The sequence below is a fragment of the Lactuca virosa genome, chromosome 4 (genome assembly GCF_052849685.1).
Source record: "Lactuca virosa cultivar CGN04683 chromosome 4, Lactuca_virosa_CGN04683_v6, whole genome shotgun sequence".
Classification (NCBI taxonomy): Eukaryota; Viridiplantae; Streptophyta; class Magnoliopsida; order Asterales; family Asteraceae; genus Lactuca; species Lactuca virosa.
In genome coordinates, this window is record NC_136429.1 from 135,319,878 (window position 1) to 135,333,040 (window position 13,163).

The 13,163-nt window shown below is 35.6% G+C and overlaps 1 protein-coding gene and 1 non-coding gene across 2 annotated transcripts; one reads left to right on the forward strand and one right to left on the reverse strand.

Moving 5' to 3' along the window:
* Window positions 1-10,273: 10,273 nt before the first annotated feature.
* LOC145105079 (uncharacterized) lies at window positions 10,274-10,726 on the reverse strand. The gene has a single exon (XM_079042218.1). The coding sequence runs from the start codon at window positions 10,724-10,726 to the stop codon at window positions 10,274-10,276; it is 453 nt and encodes a 150-aa protein (XP_078898344.1).
* Window positions 10,727-11,890: 1,164 nt separating this feature from the next.
* LOC145110452 (small nucleolar RNA R71) lies at window positions 11,891-11,994 on the forward strand. Its single transcript, XR_013709829.1, has one exon. It is a non-coding gene; the product is annotated as a small nucleolar RNA R71 (small nucleolar RNA).
* The last annotated feature ends 1,169 nt before the right edge of the window (window positions 11,995-13,163 follow it).

Genomic DNA, 13,163 nt, shown 5'->3' on the forward strand with positions numbered 1-13,163 from the left:
ACTAATAAGTAGTTTTAATTCCATAAAACCGTTCTATTTAAGTATTACTGTACTTATAATAAAGTTTAACATAGTTTTAACGATTCATAAAATTATAAGAAGGATGTTTTCCTTTTTGTTGGTGAAAAGTGGTTTTAAATCCCCATAAAACCGTTCTATAAAGTAGTTTTAAATCCCCATAAAACCGTTTTGTAAAATAGTTTTAAATTCCCATAAAACTGTTCCGTTTTATTTGTGGAAAGTGATTAATACAGTAGTATTTCTTAAAAAAACTACTGAAGAATAACTACCTTAATATTAACCTGGTTAATTAGGGTTTAAAATGTGATAAAGTAGTAACCATGCTGGACTAGAATGAACACGACGACCTACTGGCGTTGAAACTGAATATGTGACATTTGTCACCCCATGGCTGGTATGCCGGACTGTAGCTAGCAGCCGGGATGTGGGATTGTCAGTCCCGTATAGATCTATACACACAATGCCCTCTCTCCCTCTAGGAGACTCTGGTTACAAGGATGTAACAAAGCAAGTATATTGCTATGTCCTGAAGACGTACCATCACATTTTAGTTTGAGTAAAGATCGAATTATACCCTTTTCTTGACAAAGTAGTTTATACCTCGAATCCTTATCTAGAAAATAGTTTTCTCGTTGGTTTCATAAATTATACCCATTATAATTTATACGTTCTATCCGATTAGCATGATTTCTCATGAGTGCACCCCTTTGCTCAACATGATACAAAGGTAATGATACCGATTGAAGTAACCTTTTTTATATTCCCATATGTATAATATATATAATTAAGAAGGAAATGACCTTCACATAAATAACCCCACCTTAAGCCCACATCCAAACAAGGAAAAGGAAATAAGGCAACTCATTAGTCCTAAGCCGTTTAAGTCTTATTTATATACTTATACATATATGAATATGATTTTGACAATTATAAGTTTAAAGAGTTATAAAAACATTTAAAAGAGTTTAACGGTATTCTAAAAAGAGTTTATGTGACTTTTAGTCATTATGGAAGTATTTGGTAATCCTTAAAAGCATAAGGAAATCTTTTATGTGATTGATATCACATACAATTATTAACACAATTTAATTGTGTTCAACTTGTACCCCCCCTAAAAGCATTTAAAATCATTTAAAAGGTAGATTATAGGGGTATGAACTCACCTCATATATGAGTTCCTGGTTGGTTTCGATGTGGTTGCGATGATTCCCGGTATAGAATACGTGTGTTTAACCGTATCCTAATTATATTTTTCACATAATTGTATCCCTAAATTAGTTAACTAGTAATATAACAAGGAAACTAATATTTGTTCAAAGGGATTACTTACAAATAGTGAAGGAATTATGGAAGCAGATACGAAGTTTGAAGGTTCTCTGGATATAAACTTGATACTTGAGAGCAAATGAAGAACTAAAGCTTGAACTTTTGGAAACGAATGAAGTGTTTACGGTTGTTAAATGTGTAAATGAATTCAATTTTCACTTTAAATATGGAAGTAAACACATGAAGCGGTGTAATGTTTACGGAGGTATCACATTGGGAAACTGAATATGAGATATTTAAGGGGGTTTACGCTCAAATAAGAGCTTTGGTTTGTGTTCACGGTCACCTTTTGGCCGTGAACACCTTGGGTCTTATCACTAAATCCGTAAACCCTTTGTTTGAATTGATCTTGAACCGTGAACTATTCCTTAGGAAGGTTCCATGGCCGTGAACTCCTTTCTAGATTTGCTTTATGGACTGTGAACAACATCCTAGAATATATCTTGACCGTGAACACTTTGATTCTTACACCTCTAGGCAATAAACACAAAGATCTTTGGATCTTTGGACCGTGAACACCTTTGGTTCACTTTATTAGACCGTAAACACATTTCAGGCTTCATTCTTTAGCCGTAAACACCATATGGTGGGGTATTTTGTGATTTAAACTTTCATATTTTGACTTATGTCAACATATATTAGCTTATACTTGCTTAATTCAACCTTAGTTTTCAATCTAATATCAGTTACTAGGTTGTAGCAAGTTCTAATGGCCATAGGAAATACAATGCACCAAGGATTGCCATGTAGTTTACACTACTACTTGGTTAAGGTTTAGACCATGATAGGTATAAAATTTTCGGATTGTGACATTATCCCCCTGTTAGAGGGAATTTCATCCCGAAATTAAGTCTAAGAGATACACATGGACGAATGTGAAAGATACGGATACTTAAGTTCCATTTGATCCTCCCGCTCTTATGTGAATTCAGGTCCTCGCTATGCATTTTAGCGGACCTTCACTATCGGGGTATGGTTTTGTTTTGTTCTCTGGACTTCATTCCCTAGGATTTCTACAGATTCTTCCACAAAGTTGAGGCTCTTGTTTACCTCAATCTCGTCGAGTGGGATAACAAGAGTCTCGTCGGATAAATAGTTTTTCAAGTTTAAGGCGTGGAAGGTAGGGTGTATTTTATTGAATTCTCGAGGTAGTCGGGGCCTGTAAGCTATTGGATCATATCTATTAAGAATCCCAAATGGTCTTATGTACCTTGGATTTAGTATTCCACGCTTTCTAAAGCGTATCATGTTCTTCCGGGGTGAGACCTTCACATGAAGAGGTCACCAACCTGGAATTCCAAGGGGTTTCTCCTATTGAAGGCGTAGCATTTCTGTGTGACTCTGGAAGCTTTACGTCGCTCCAGGATTCATACTCTCTTCTTGATAGTTTCTCGGATGATTTTCCAGACCAACAAAGGTTCTGTCTGGAATTTGACCTCTAGCTAGTTGCGTGTCACCTACTTTAGTCCAGTGCAGAGAGGGTCTACACTTGTGACCTTAGAAGGTTTCGAATGGAGCAACTTTAAATGCTAGCATGGTAAAGGACTCGACTAGTTGGTAAATGGGTATCCATGCTTTACCAAAGTCTATCTCATATTCTCTCAACTGAACTTCTAATTCTTGAATCATTCTTTTATTCTGTCTGTCGGTTTAAGGATGGTAGGCTATGCATCATGACTAGCCTAGTTCCCAAAGATTTCTGAAGTGACTGCCTGAAATGGGAGATGATCCTACTATCTCTAACGGAGATAACAAATACTGGAACATCGTGTAGTCTAACTAATCTCTCGAACACACGTTCTAGTTAACTTGTTTCTTTCAATTTGCAGGAAGCGTGCAGACTTGGTTAATCTGTCGACGATCACCCAAACTGGCATCAAGTCCACCTGTTGCCTTGTGTAACTTGATTATAAAGCCCATTATAATCCGCTACCACTCCCACTCAGGTATCTCCGGTTGTTGTTGTAGTAAGCATGCGGGCTTTTGCTCTGAAGTTTATGATAAGACTCATACTTGGCTCATCCATCATCACCTCGTGTATACGAGTCGTATATAATTTAGATTGACAAAATGTTCGAATGGGTGGCTCTGCCCCAAGTCCACAACCAGACAAGGAATAGGAGTTAGGGCGGAATCACACATTCTAACGAGTCTAAATTATATACCACTCTTGCGTATACACTTAACAACGATAGATTACTCTAATGAGTTCTTATTCCCTATTCTTGAACTTGACCTGCGGTACAAGTGGTCTTCCTCGGAGATCTATTGGGTATACTTCGGTGTTTACTGACTTCTGAGACTACTTTGGTGCTTTTCGTTTCAAGTTTCCTCTCTACCATGTAGGCTAGAAGGGCGTGGTACCCCTCGCATGGGGTACTTCTGAAGTTTTGAAGTGAGAGGTGATATAAGGGTTTTCGTTATGGATTGGAAGGATTTCATCTAACGGCTGATTTAAGGAAAAAGTTCTTTTACACATCATAAAATTTTTGCATGGTAAGGAACAAGTCAAACCACGTCAACTGATGATGTCGGAACTCCTCGACGAAAAATAATTATTAAGTCAATTTGGTAGAAAAGATTATCAGGATGATGTGCTAGTTATGCACATATGTTGTTCAGTGCTTTCGGTTTTGTCCTTGGTATTATTACCACAAACTTTTGATCTGAAATTAACGAGCACTAACAGTACGTGGGTTCTGATAATTTGAAATTATGGACTTTCATGAAATGATCCCTACTAGGTCTCTCTATAACTGCTTGGTGTACACAAGTCATGTATAATTAAGATTGGTAAGACAGTTGACTGAGCGACCCTACCCTAAATCCACAACCAAACAAGGAATAGGAAATGAGGTGGGATCACTCACTCTAAATCTACAAATCTTAATTATAAATGACCCTTATGTATACACTAAGCCATCATAGCTTACCTGTTAGGGTTTCAAATTTTATATGAATGCTGTGATTTGGTTCGAATGAGAGAGTAATCATAATTATACATAATCATTGTGGTTTGGAAGCGTACCAAAAATATATCAGGGTTCTTTGATGTTTCCCCATTCTCTGGGCTCAAACTCCTCCTACTCCCCTGTCGTTCTTCTATGTTGGAAAGTCCTTCTTAAAATGTCCTATTTCACCACAAAGATGACATATTGGACTGATTCCAACATTGGTAGTTGAAGTGATGAACTCGACCGGGGTCCTACAGATACGAGCGGTGTGCCCCTTCATGTTGCATCTAATGCAATGCAACACTCGGCAGACTCCATGATGATGGTAGTTGCACTTGCTGCAGTATGGGAGGTTTCCCAAGTATGGTGTGGTCGGTGTTGGGATAGCAGGGCTGATGGGGGTATTGACTGCTCTAGTTTGTTGCCCTTCAGTAGGTCCTTGAGTTGAACAACTCCCTTTCTCGTTCTCGAACTTTCGTTTCAAGATATTAGGTTTGAGGTCCGGAGTGTCTTTACAAGTAGGCACTTGTTGCTGAAATTGGTTATCACCACGATCGGGATTGCCGATTACATTTTCACTAACATTTGCGTTGTTAGCATTAAGGTGAGCCATGATAGCTGCTATGGCTGCTGTGACTGCAGCTTGAAACGTAGCTGAATCTATCTGAAGGATTGGTGTTTTACTGGTGGCTTGGTTACGTTTCTTCGGAGGCATGATTCTACTACACGATGAGAAAATGAGTTCATGAGCAACGATGGTTGTCTCTAGATGTATTCTAAACATTTATATATACATATAAATTTTTCGTTTTGTTATCCGGTTCTCAATGATTCGACCTACATCCCTATGATGCAGTCCTGGTAAGAGTAGAAGTAAGTTTCTAGAATGGTTATAAACCGAGTGTCAAACGAACTAAGTTATCTTTGGTTGGAGAATGTCATACTCCAACTTCGGAAAGATTTGAAAACAATTAATATCAGAGTCAACATAAAATAGACTCATGAATTTGTAGAAATAATCACTCTCAATTGAGATTTCGTGATTCGATTTACTGTTATCAGTCATAATGGGAAAAGATGATAAGCTTATGCCTAATGTGAGTAGTGTAATCACTAACTCACTAGGTTGTATTAATTTATTAGTTATTTGTATGACGCAAAAGGCGCTCAACCACTTCGCATGAATCACACGTGGTTTTTCCTCTGTTCTCCGTTCTACTCTCGGCGATAATGATTTGTTCTCTCCTGGTATCTAAATGGTGTCCTTCTCCTCCGTAGGCATATTGAATTCCTGTGTCGTCTTACTTCCAATTCTGAAACTGATCCTCATTACTTCATAATGGAGAGTTCGAATCCCAGAAGTTCATGTGAACTTCTCATCATTGCCCTTAATAAGGTAAAGGTACTTGGTGGTATCTATTGTTTCTCTACTCCTCAACTATTTCTTTCTCGTAATCTTCCTAACGAATCTCTTCTGGACCTTCGTTGATTCTTCCAGTGGTTGTTGGAGTGACTACATCTATCTAAGTGGTTTATAATAGAACACGAATGTCTAAAGAATCTATGAGATTAATAAAACTTTTTTGTTACAAATACATTTTTACGAGGATGATCCATTCCGGTCTTTCTATAATCACATAGTGTATACCGATTATATACAATTCAGATCAAATAGACCTTCGAATAAGTGATCCTACTCTAAAACCACATCCAAACAAGGAAAAGGAAGTAGAGAGGAAATCACATATTCTAAGTCTATAAAATCTTAATTATATATAACCTTAACGTATCCACTTAGTAATTATAGACTTACCAGAAAAGATCTTTTAAAATTTTCCAAAAGTTTATTTATGGTATCTAAAATACTCTTATAGTATTTTAATTATATATTTGATTCTAGAACTTCTTGATATAAGAAGTTTGATAAGTTTTCAGTTTTGTGACTATAGTATCATAAAATAGTCCTATAGTATTTTAAACTTTATGTTCGATTCTAGACTTCTTCTGGTAGCTAGGTAAGTTTTAGACTTGTTGCAACACCACTATCACTCCCAAACACATGTTGGTCGTATCTCAAATAAATATAGTTGCTCAGGCTATATTGATCCCAAATATGATTACATAACTGTTCAGGTTTAACTGCAGTGTCCAACATCCAAATACTTTTATTTTGTTCTTCTTGTGATACTCGTTCTAGTATATATATATATATATATATATATATATATATATATATATATATATATATATATATATATATATATTCTACATGTACTTATACTTTTATAAAATCTTGTTATATTTTAAAGTATAACTCTTGGTCAGAGTGTTTTTATCCCAATTTGTTTATAGTTGTATATCTTTTATGAGTGATATACTGAGTTCACTATAAACAATGCTCTGATACCAATCTGTCACACCCCCAAACCAGAACGATGGAAACGTTCGGGGGCGAAGGACGTCATGTCAAGTATCACAACACATGCATTATAGTAATCAAAGTACAACAACCATTGCATTAATAATGTATAAGTTTTACATAAGTTTTTAAACATTACATATTCAAACATCAAAAGTAGATATAGCAAAAGACGAAAGACGCAACACAGTACTAGACTGTCTTCTCAAAAGCTCTGGGAGTGTACCTGTCTACTGGGTTCCTGAGAATACAAGTTATTTTGAAAGAGCAGATCAGCATTTAAGCTGGTGAGTTCATAAGTATTTTAGTTATATAAAATATACTCCAAGTTCTTGGAAAAGTTCGCTAGTTCCTCCAGAAAATCCTATATTTTCTGACGTGATAAAATGATAACCACAATAGTTCCCTCTACAATTACTTAGTTTAACTAGTTATATATAACCTAATATCGAGCGGGCACAATTAAATGTGTGAATCTACCCTAAGCCCACAACCAAACAAGGAACAGGAAGTAAGGCGGAAGTCACAGATTCCACTGCCAATCAGATATTACTTATATATATAACTCTGATGTATAAACTACAGAATTATAGAATTAACCATTAAAGGTCCTTTATGTTATACTAGTTTTGAGAAAGTGACTGATTACCCCTTTTCTCAGCATGATACAAAGGTAATGATACCAATTGAAGTAACCTTTTTATATTCCCATATGTATAATAGATAATTAAGAAGGAAATGACCTTCGGACAAATAACCCCACCTTAAGCCCACAACCAAACAAGGAAAAGGAAATAAGGCAACTCATTAGTCCTAAGCCCTTTAAGTGTTATTTATATACTTATACATATATGAATATGATTTTGACAATTATAAGTTTAAAGAGTTATAAAAACATTTAAAAGAGTTTAACGGTATTCTAAAAAGAGTTTATGTGACTTTTAGTCATTATGTAAGTATTTGGTAATCCTTAAAAGCATAAGGAAATCTTTTATGTGATTGATATCACATACAATTATTAACACAATTTAATTGTGTTTAACTTGTATCCCCCCTAAAAGCATTTAAAATCATTTAAAAGGTAGATTATAGGGGTATGAACTCACCTCATATATGAGTTCCTGGTTGGTTTCGATGTGGTTGCGATGATTCCCGGTATATAATACGTGTGATTAACCGTATCCTGATTATATATTTCATATAATTGTATCCCTAAATTAGTTAACTAGTAATATAACAAGGAAACTAATATTTGTTCAAAGGGATTACTTACAAATAGTGAAGGAATTATGGAAGCAGATACGAAGTTTGAAGGTTCTCTGGATATAAACTTGATACTTGAGAGCAAATGAAGAACTAAAGCTTGAACTTTTGGAAACAAATGAAGTGTTTACGGTTGTTAAATGTGTAAATGAATACAATTTTCACTTTAAATATGGAAGTAAACACATGAAGCGGTGTAATGTTTACGGAGGTATCACATTGGGAAACTGAATATGAGATATTTAAGGGGGTTTACGCTCAAATAAGAGCTTTGGTTTGTGTTCACGGTCTTTGGCCGTGAACACCTTGGGTCTTATCACTAAATCCGTAAACCCTTTGTTTGAATTGATCTTGAACCGTGAACAATGCCTTAGGAAGGTTCCATGTCCGTGAACTCCTTTCTAGATTTGCTTTATGGACCGTGAACAACATCCTAAAATATATCTTGACCGTGAACACATTGATTCTTGCACCTTTAGGCCGTAAACACAAAGATCTTTGGATCTTTGGACCGTGAACACCTTTGGTTCACTTTATTAGACCGTAAACACATTTGAGGCTTCATTCTTTGGCCGTAAACACCATATGGTGGTGTATTTTGTGATTTAAACTTTCATATTTTGACTTATGTCAACATATATTAGCTTATACTTGCTTAATTCAACCTTAGTTTTCAGTCTAATCTCAGTTACTAGGTTAATGGCCATAGGAAATACAATGCACCAAGGATTTCCATGTAGTTTACACTACTACTTGGTTAAGGTTTAGACCATGCTAGGTCTAAATTTTTTGGATTGTGACACTCATGTTTTCTTGAAACTTAAACAAGATAGTGGAAAAGAATTCCACACACTACTCCTTGAATATTGGCTTTTGAATTTTGAACAAACGACCCCATCCATTACAAGTAAAATGATATTTTCCCTTGTAGACTCTTGTCAAATACGGTTCAATATGAAATCCAAGTCTCGTTTCATCTATCCAATTCCAATCTAAAATCAGAGCTGCAAAAATCTCTTTGTTGTGCAGCAAATCAAATCTTGCTATGTAATGAACAAGTTTCTCGGGATCGATATGCAAAGGCCATATATACCATTCATAAATTGGTATTCAATTGGGAATCCTAGTTTCAATTGAAAGGCTTGTTGACTAGTATGTTTTGTTGGTCCTATATACTGCAAAACAACAAAGAAACAAACATCCGAAAGATACTAGTTGTTAAAAAATGAAAAGAACAAATTCTCAAATCTGCCCAGTTTCAACGGCGTGGGTACAACTATTCCACACCGTGGATGAAGAAATATCTGGTAATGAAATATATAAATTCAATAAAAGAGAGATTACACTAAATATACTTACCTCAAATGTTGATTAAACAATAAAATCTACAAAGAAACAAGAGAAATTTGATAACTCACAGTGGAGATGATGAACACGTCGTGGAAAGCAAAATAAGGTCAAAGTAAAAATCAGATTTAACCTTTTAGGGCTATAAGAATTTCTAGATAACATAAACACACCATGGTAAGATAGTCTCCAAGCCGTGGGGTTTGTTCAATATGCAAAAAGATGGGCAAAAATATGTTTCAACGGTGTGGGAACAACTCATCCATGCGGTAGGAACAAGAGTTTCATAGATTTTAAAAAAATTTCAAAACTTCCAAAACCCATTTCATTGACCCCCTCACATCGATCAGTCAGTAATGATATGAGAAAAACAAGTTATCTTAGACACAAAAATGAAAAACAAAGAGCAAATTAAAGATAATGAAAAGTAAATGCAAACCAAACTTGGGTTGCCTCGCGGAAGCACTTTTTTTGTAGGAGTCGTGAGCCGGACTCCTTCCCGCTCTATGTTGCTTTGGGTGGGATTTTAATCTCCTTGAATCCTTATATCTATTGTCTCTTCCTTCTGAATGTAGCTACTCTTCTTTTGTAAGCCTTTTTTGAATTCTCTTTCTTTTTCTGGACATAATTGTCTTCGTGTGTGCTCTTAACTCCAACATGAACTCTTCTCACCTTATCTCTTGTTGTCTTCTTTTGATTCCTTCATTTCTAAATCCTTCTTCTTGATAGCTAACTCCTCTTCTTTTTCTTGATTTGTCTCTTCAACTAGTTCGTGAAGGCATGAAAAGGAAAAAACTTCAAATATAATCTGAAGTGAAGCTCTTGGTTTTGTAAATTTTACCTCTTCCTTCAATAATTTTTCTTGTTCTATCGTATTATTCCAATTCATTAACTCTTCTTCCATCATGTTCTCCAGTTCCATAAGTTCATTATTTTCCTCTTTTTATTGACCCACTTCTTCCAAAAAGATAACATCATCATTAGATTCTGAGTTAACAGACTCATTCTTTACTCCAAAACTCATCTCATCATCTCCAACTCGTATAGTCATTTTAGAATTGTGGATGTCCACTAAATCATGATCGCTAATCAGGAAAGGTCTTCCTAAGATTATGGGCAAATCTTCATCTTCTTTCATGTCTAATACTACAAAGTCGACCGAAAATACAAACTTTCCCACTTTAACCAATAAATCTTCTATAATTCCACGAGGGTATGTAGTCGAACGGTCTTCCATGTGGATAGCCATGTTAGTGGTCTTTAATTCAGGAGAGTTGAGCTTTTTGTAAAAAGAATAAGGCATGAGATTTATACTTGCTCCAGAGTCGGTTAATGCTTTTGCTCTTGTTGTATTTCCGAACTCACAAGGCAATGTCAAATGCCCTGAATCTTCCATTTTTCTTGGAATACCTTCTCTCACAGTAGTTGAACATTGTTCATTGAGTACCACATTTTAGACTTTGTCCAACTTTTTTCGATTGCCAATTAGATCCTTGAGGAACTTTTCGTATTCGGGCATTTTTTCAATTACCTCAAAAAATGACATATTAATTGAAAGGGCCTTAACCTGCTCCATAAAATTTTTGTGTTCTTGTTCCAATATGTTATGTATAGATAAATATTTATATTTAAGAGGTTGACGATATGGCTTGGCGAGTGGAGAATCAGAAAATTTTCCAGTGGCCACGTTGTGGGAGTATACTCGCCACGCCCTGGAGGTCAAACATAACTTGTTTTCTGTTTTGCTTCTTTTTCTTTGGGATGATGGTCAGGATGCTTTTAACTTGTCTTCAGGAGCAATAAAGGCTTTGACTTTTCTCCACCTTCAGTTGTAACTGCCAACACATGAGCTTTCGAGTTTTTCCCAGTATTATTCACACTTGTTCCCCGTAAACGTTCGTGAATGAGCTTGTTGAATTGTCCAACTTATGTTTCAATATTCACTATAAATGCTTGTTGATTCCTTAGAGTAGCATTTGTATTGTCATGCATATTCTCACTAGTCTCCATGAACCTGTTCAATACCGAATCGAGATCGAGCTTTTTCTCGACTTGCATTTGCTCTCTTTAGTAGAAACCACGCCCTTATTGTAAATATTTTCTTCTTTTTCCTTTTCTATATTCTTCGTAGGGCTTCCACTCCTTATTTGGATTTATCCAATTTTCATCAAACTAATCACCACATAAATAACACACTTGAGCTTTATTGTTTCCGTTCTCATCCAAATCGCAATCTGTTGTAAGATGTTGTCAACTACAATTGTCGCATCCCACTTGAATTACATGAATAGATTGACCCATCTTCATGATTCTTCTATCCATGGTGTTGAGTTATGCAAGAACTAAAGCAATCTTGTATTGACCTACATCTACACTTACCCTACCTCAAGTAACATCCTCCCTTGGATTGTGGTATTCTCTTGAGTGCTTAGCAAATTCTTTAATAAGAGCTTTTTTGGTAGCCAAATCTTTCTTTGTCACAAGCCCTTGGGAATCAACAAGTTTCATTTTGCTCACATTTATCCCATAATAAAATGTTGTAATCTCTTGTTGCACATTTAAGTCACGTTGAGGGAAATTTCGTTACATTCCCTTGAAACGATCCCATGCTTCGTATAACGACTTTCCATCATTTTGGTGGAAATTTGTGATGTTATTTAATTTAGAAATCTTCGATGGTGGACTAGATTGTGGAATGAATTCCATCATCAAGTTTTTCCATGTTGTGATGGCTCCTAGTGGAAGTGATTTCAGCCAGTCCTTCGCCGCATCCTTTAGTGTAACTGGAAGCATTCTTAACATGACCGTGTCTTTGGTAATATTAAGAAAATTAAAATAGTTGGCTATCTCCAACACCTCGTCAATGTGCTTATGTGCGTCCTTATGGTTCTTCCTAAAGAATGGTATATCCTTGATCATGCTAAGGATGTGTCCCTTAAGCTAAAAATTTACTACGGATGGAATTTCGGGTGGCATGAGACCCGATCCATTATCATCTCGCATACGCCGATTATACTCCTCTATCGGCATGGTCGTTATGTTCCACATCGTGTTTTCGGGTTCGATTTTGTCGTCCTTCTCTGAGTTGCTCTCGTTTTCTAGATCGTAACATGTTCCTCTCTTGTCTGGAGTTTTTCCGAAAGTTATACCTTGTCAACTTTGAAACAACTACTCGATTCACCTTTCTTTGTCCTTTTTCTTGTGGAATTCAGATTCTGGTCGTCGAAAGGTGGCACAATTTTAAAGGATGGTCCCCTGTTCATGTACTACTGAAACAAAACAAAGAACATATACGAAAACGAATAAAAACATAATAAACAAAAATCAGAAACCTCGGTTTCCATGTCGTGGCAATATAATGAAAAATAACTTTTTGCGGATTTAACCCCACAAAAAGGATCGATTAACTAATAGAAATGACAAATTCAACTCAAATAAACCATTCCTCAACAACGGAGCCAAAAAAACTAGATGTATTTTATATAACCACATAAAAGCTTTAAATTTAGATCCCGACTTAGCTAAAACACAATAGGCAGTGTACTTAGTCACTTAGTAGTAAAGTAGAGTAAGTAAGAGTCGAACATAGGGAACGATATTCCAATTAAGATAATAACACTACTAATTACACTAAAAGAAACAAACTTTAAATGGTGTTTTTATTTGATTTTTAAAGTTCAGGAAAACTTAATTTAAACAATTTTCTAAAAATACTTCAGGCTAAAACAAACAACTAAAAAAACAAGACTTGTTCAAGAATTAAAATATACTTCCGTTTAGCTTCGAGTCACCCTTTTTTCTTATGGTTAATTTCAAAAAATGGATTAATATTT

What these genes read in the sequence shown, in the direction of transcription:
- LOC145105079 (XM_079042218.1), bottom strand. Translation starts at nt 10,726, where the DNA reads ATGGAAGATTCAGGGCATTTGACATTGCCTTGTGAGTTCGGAAATACA.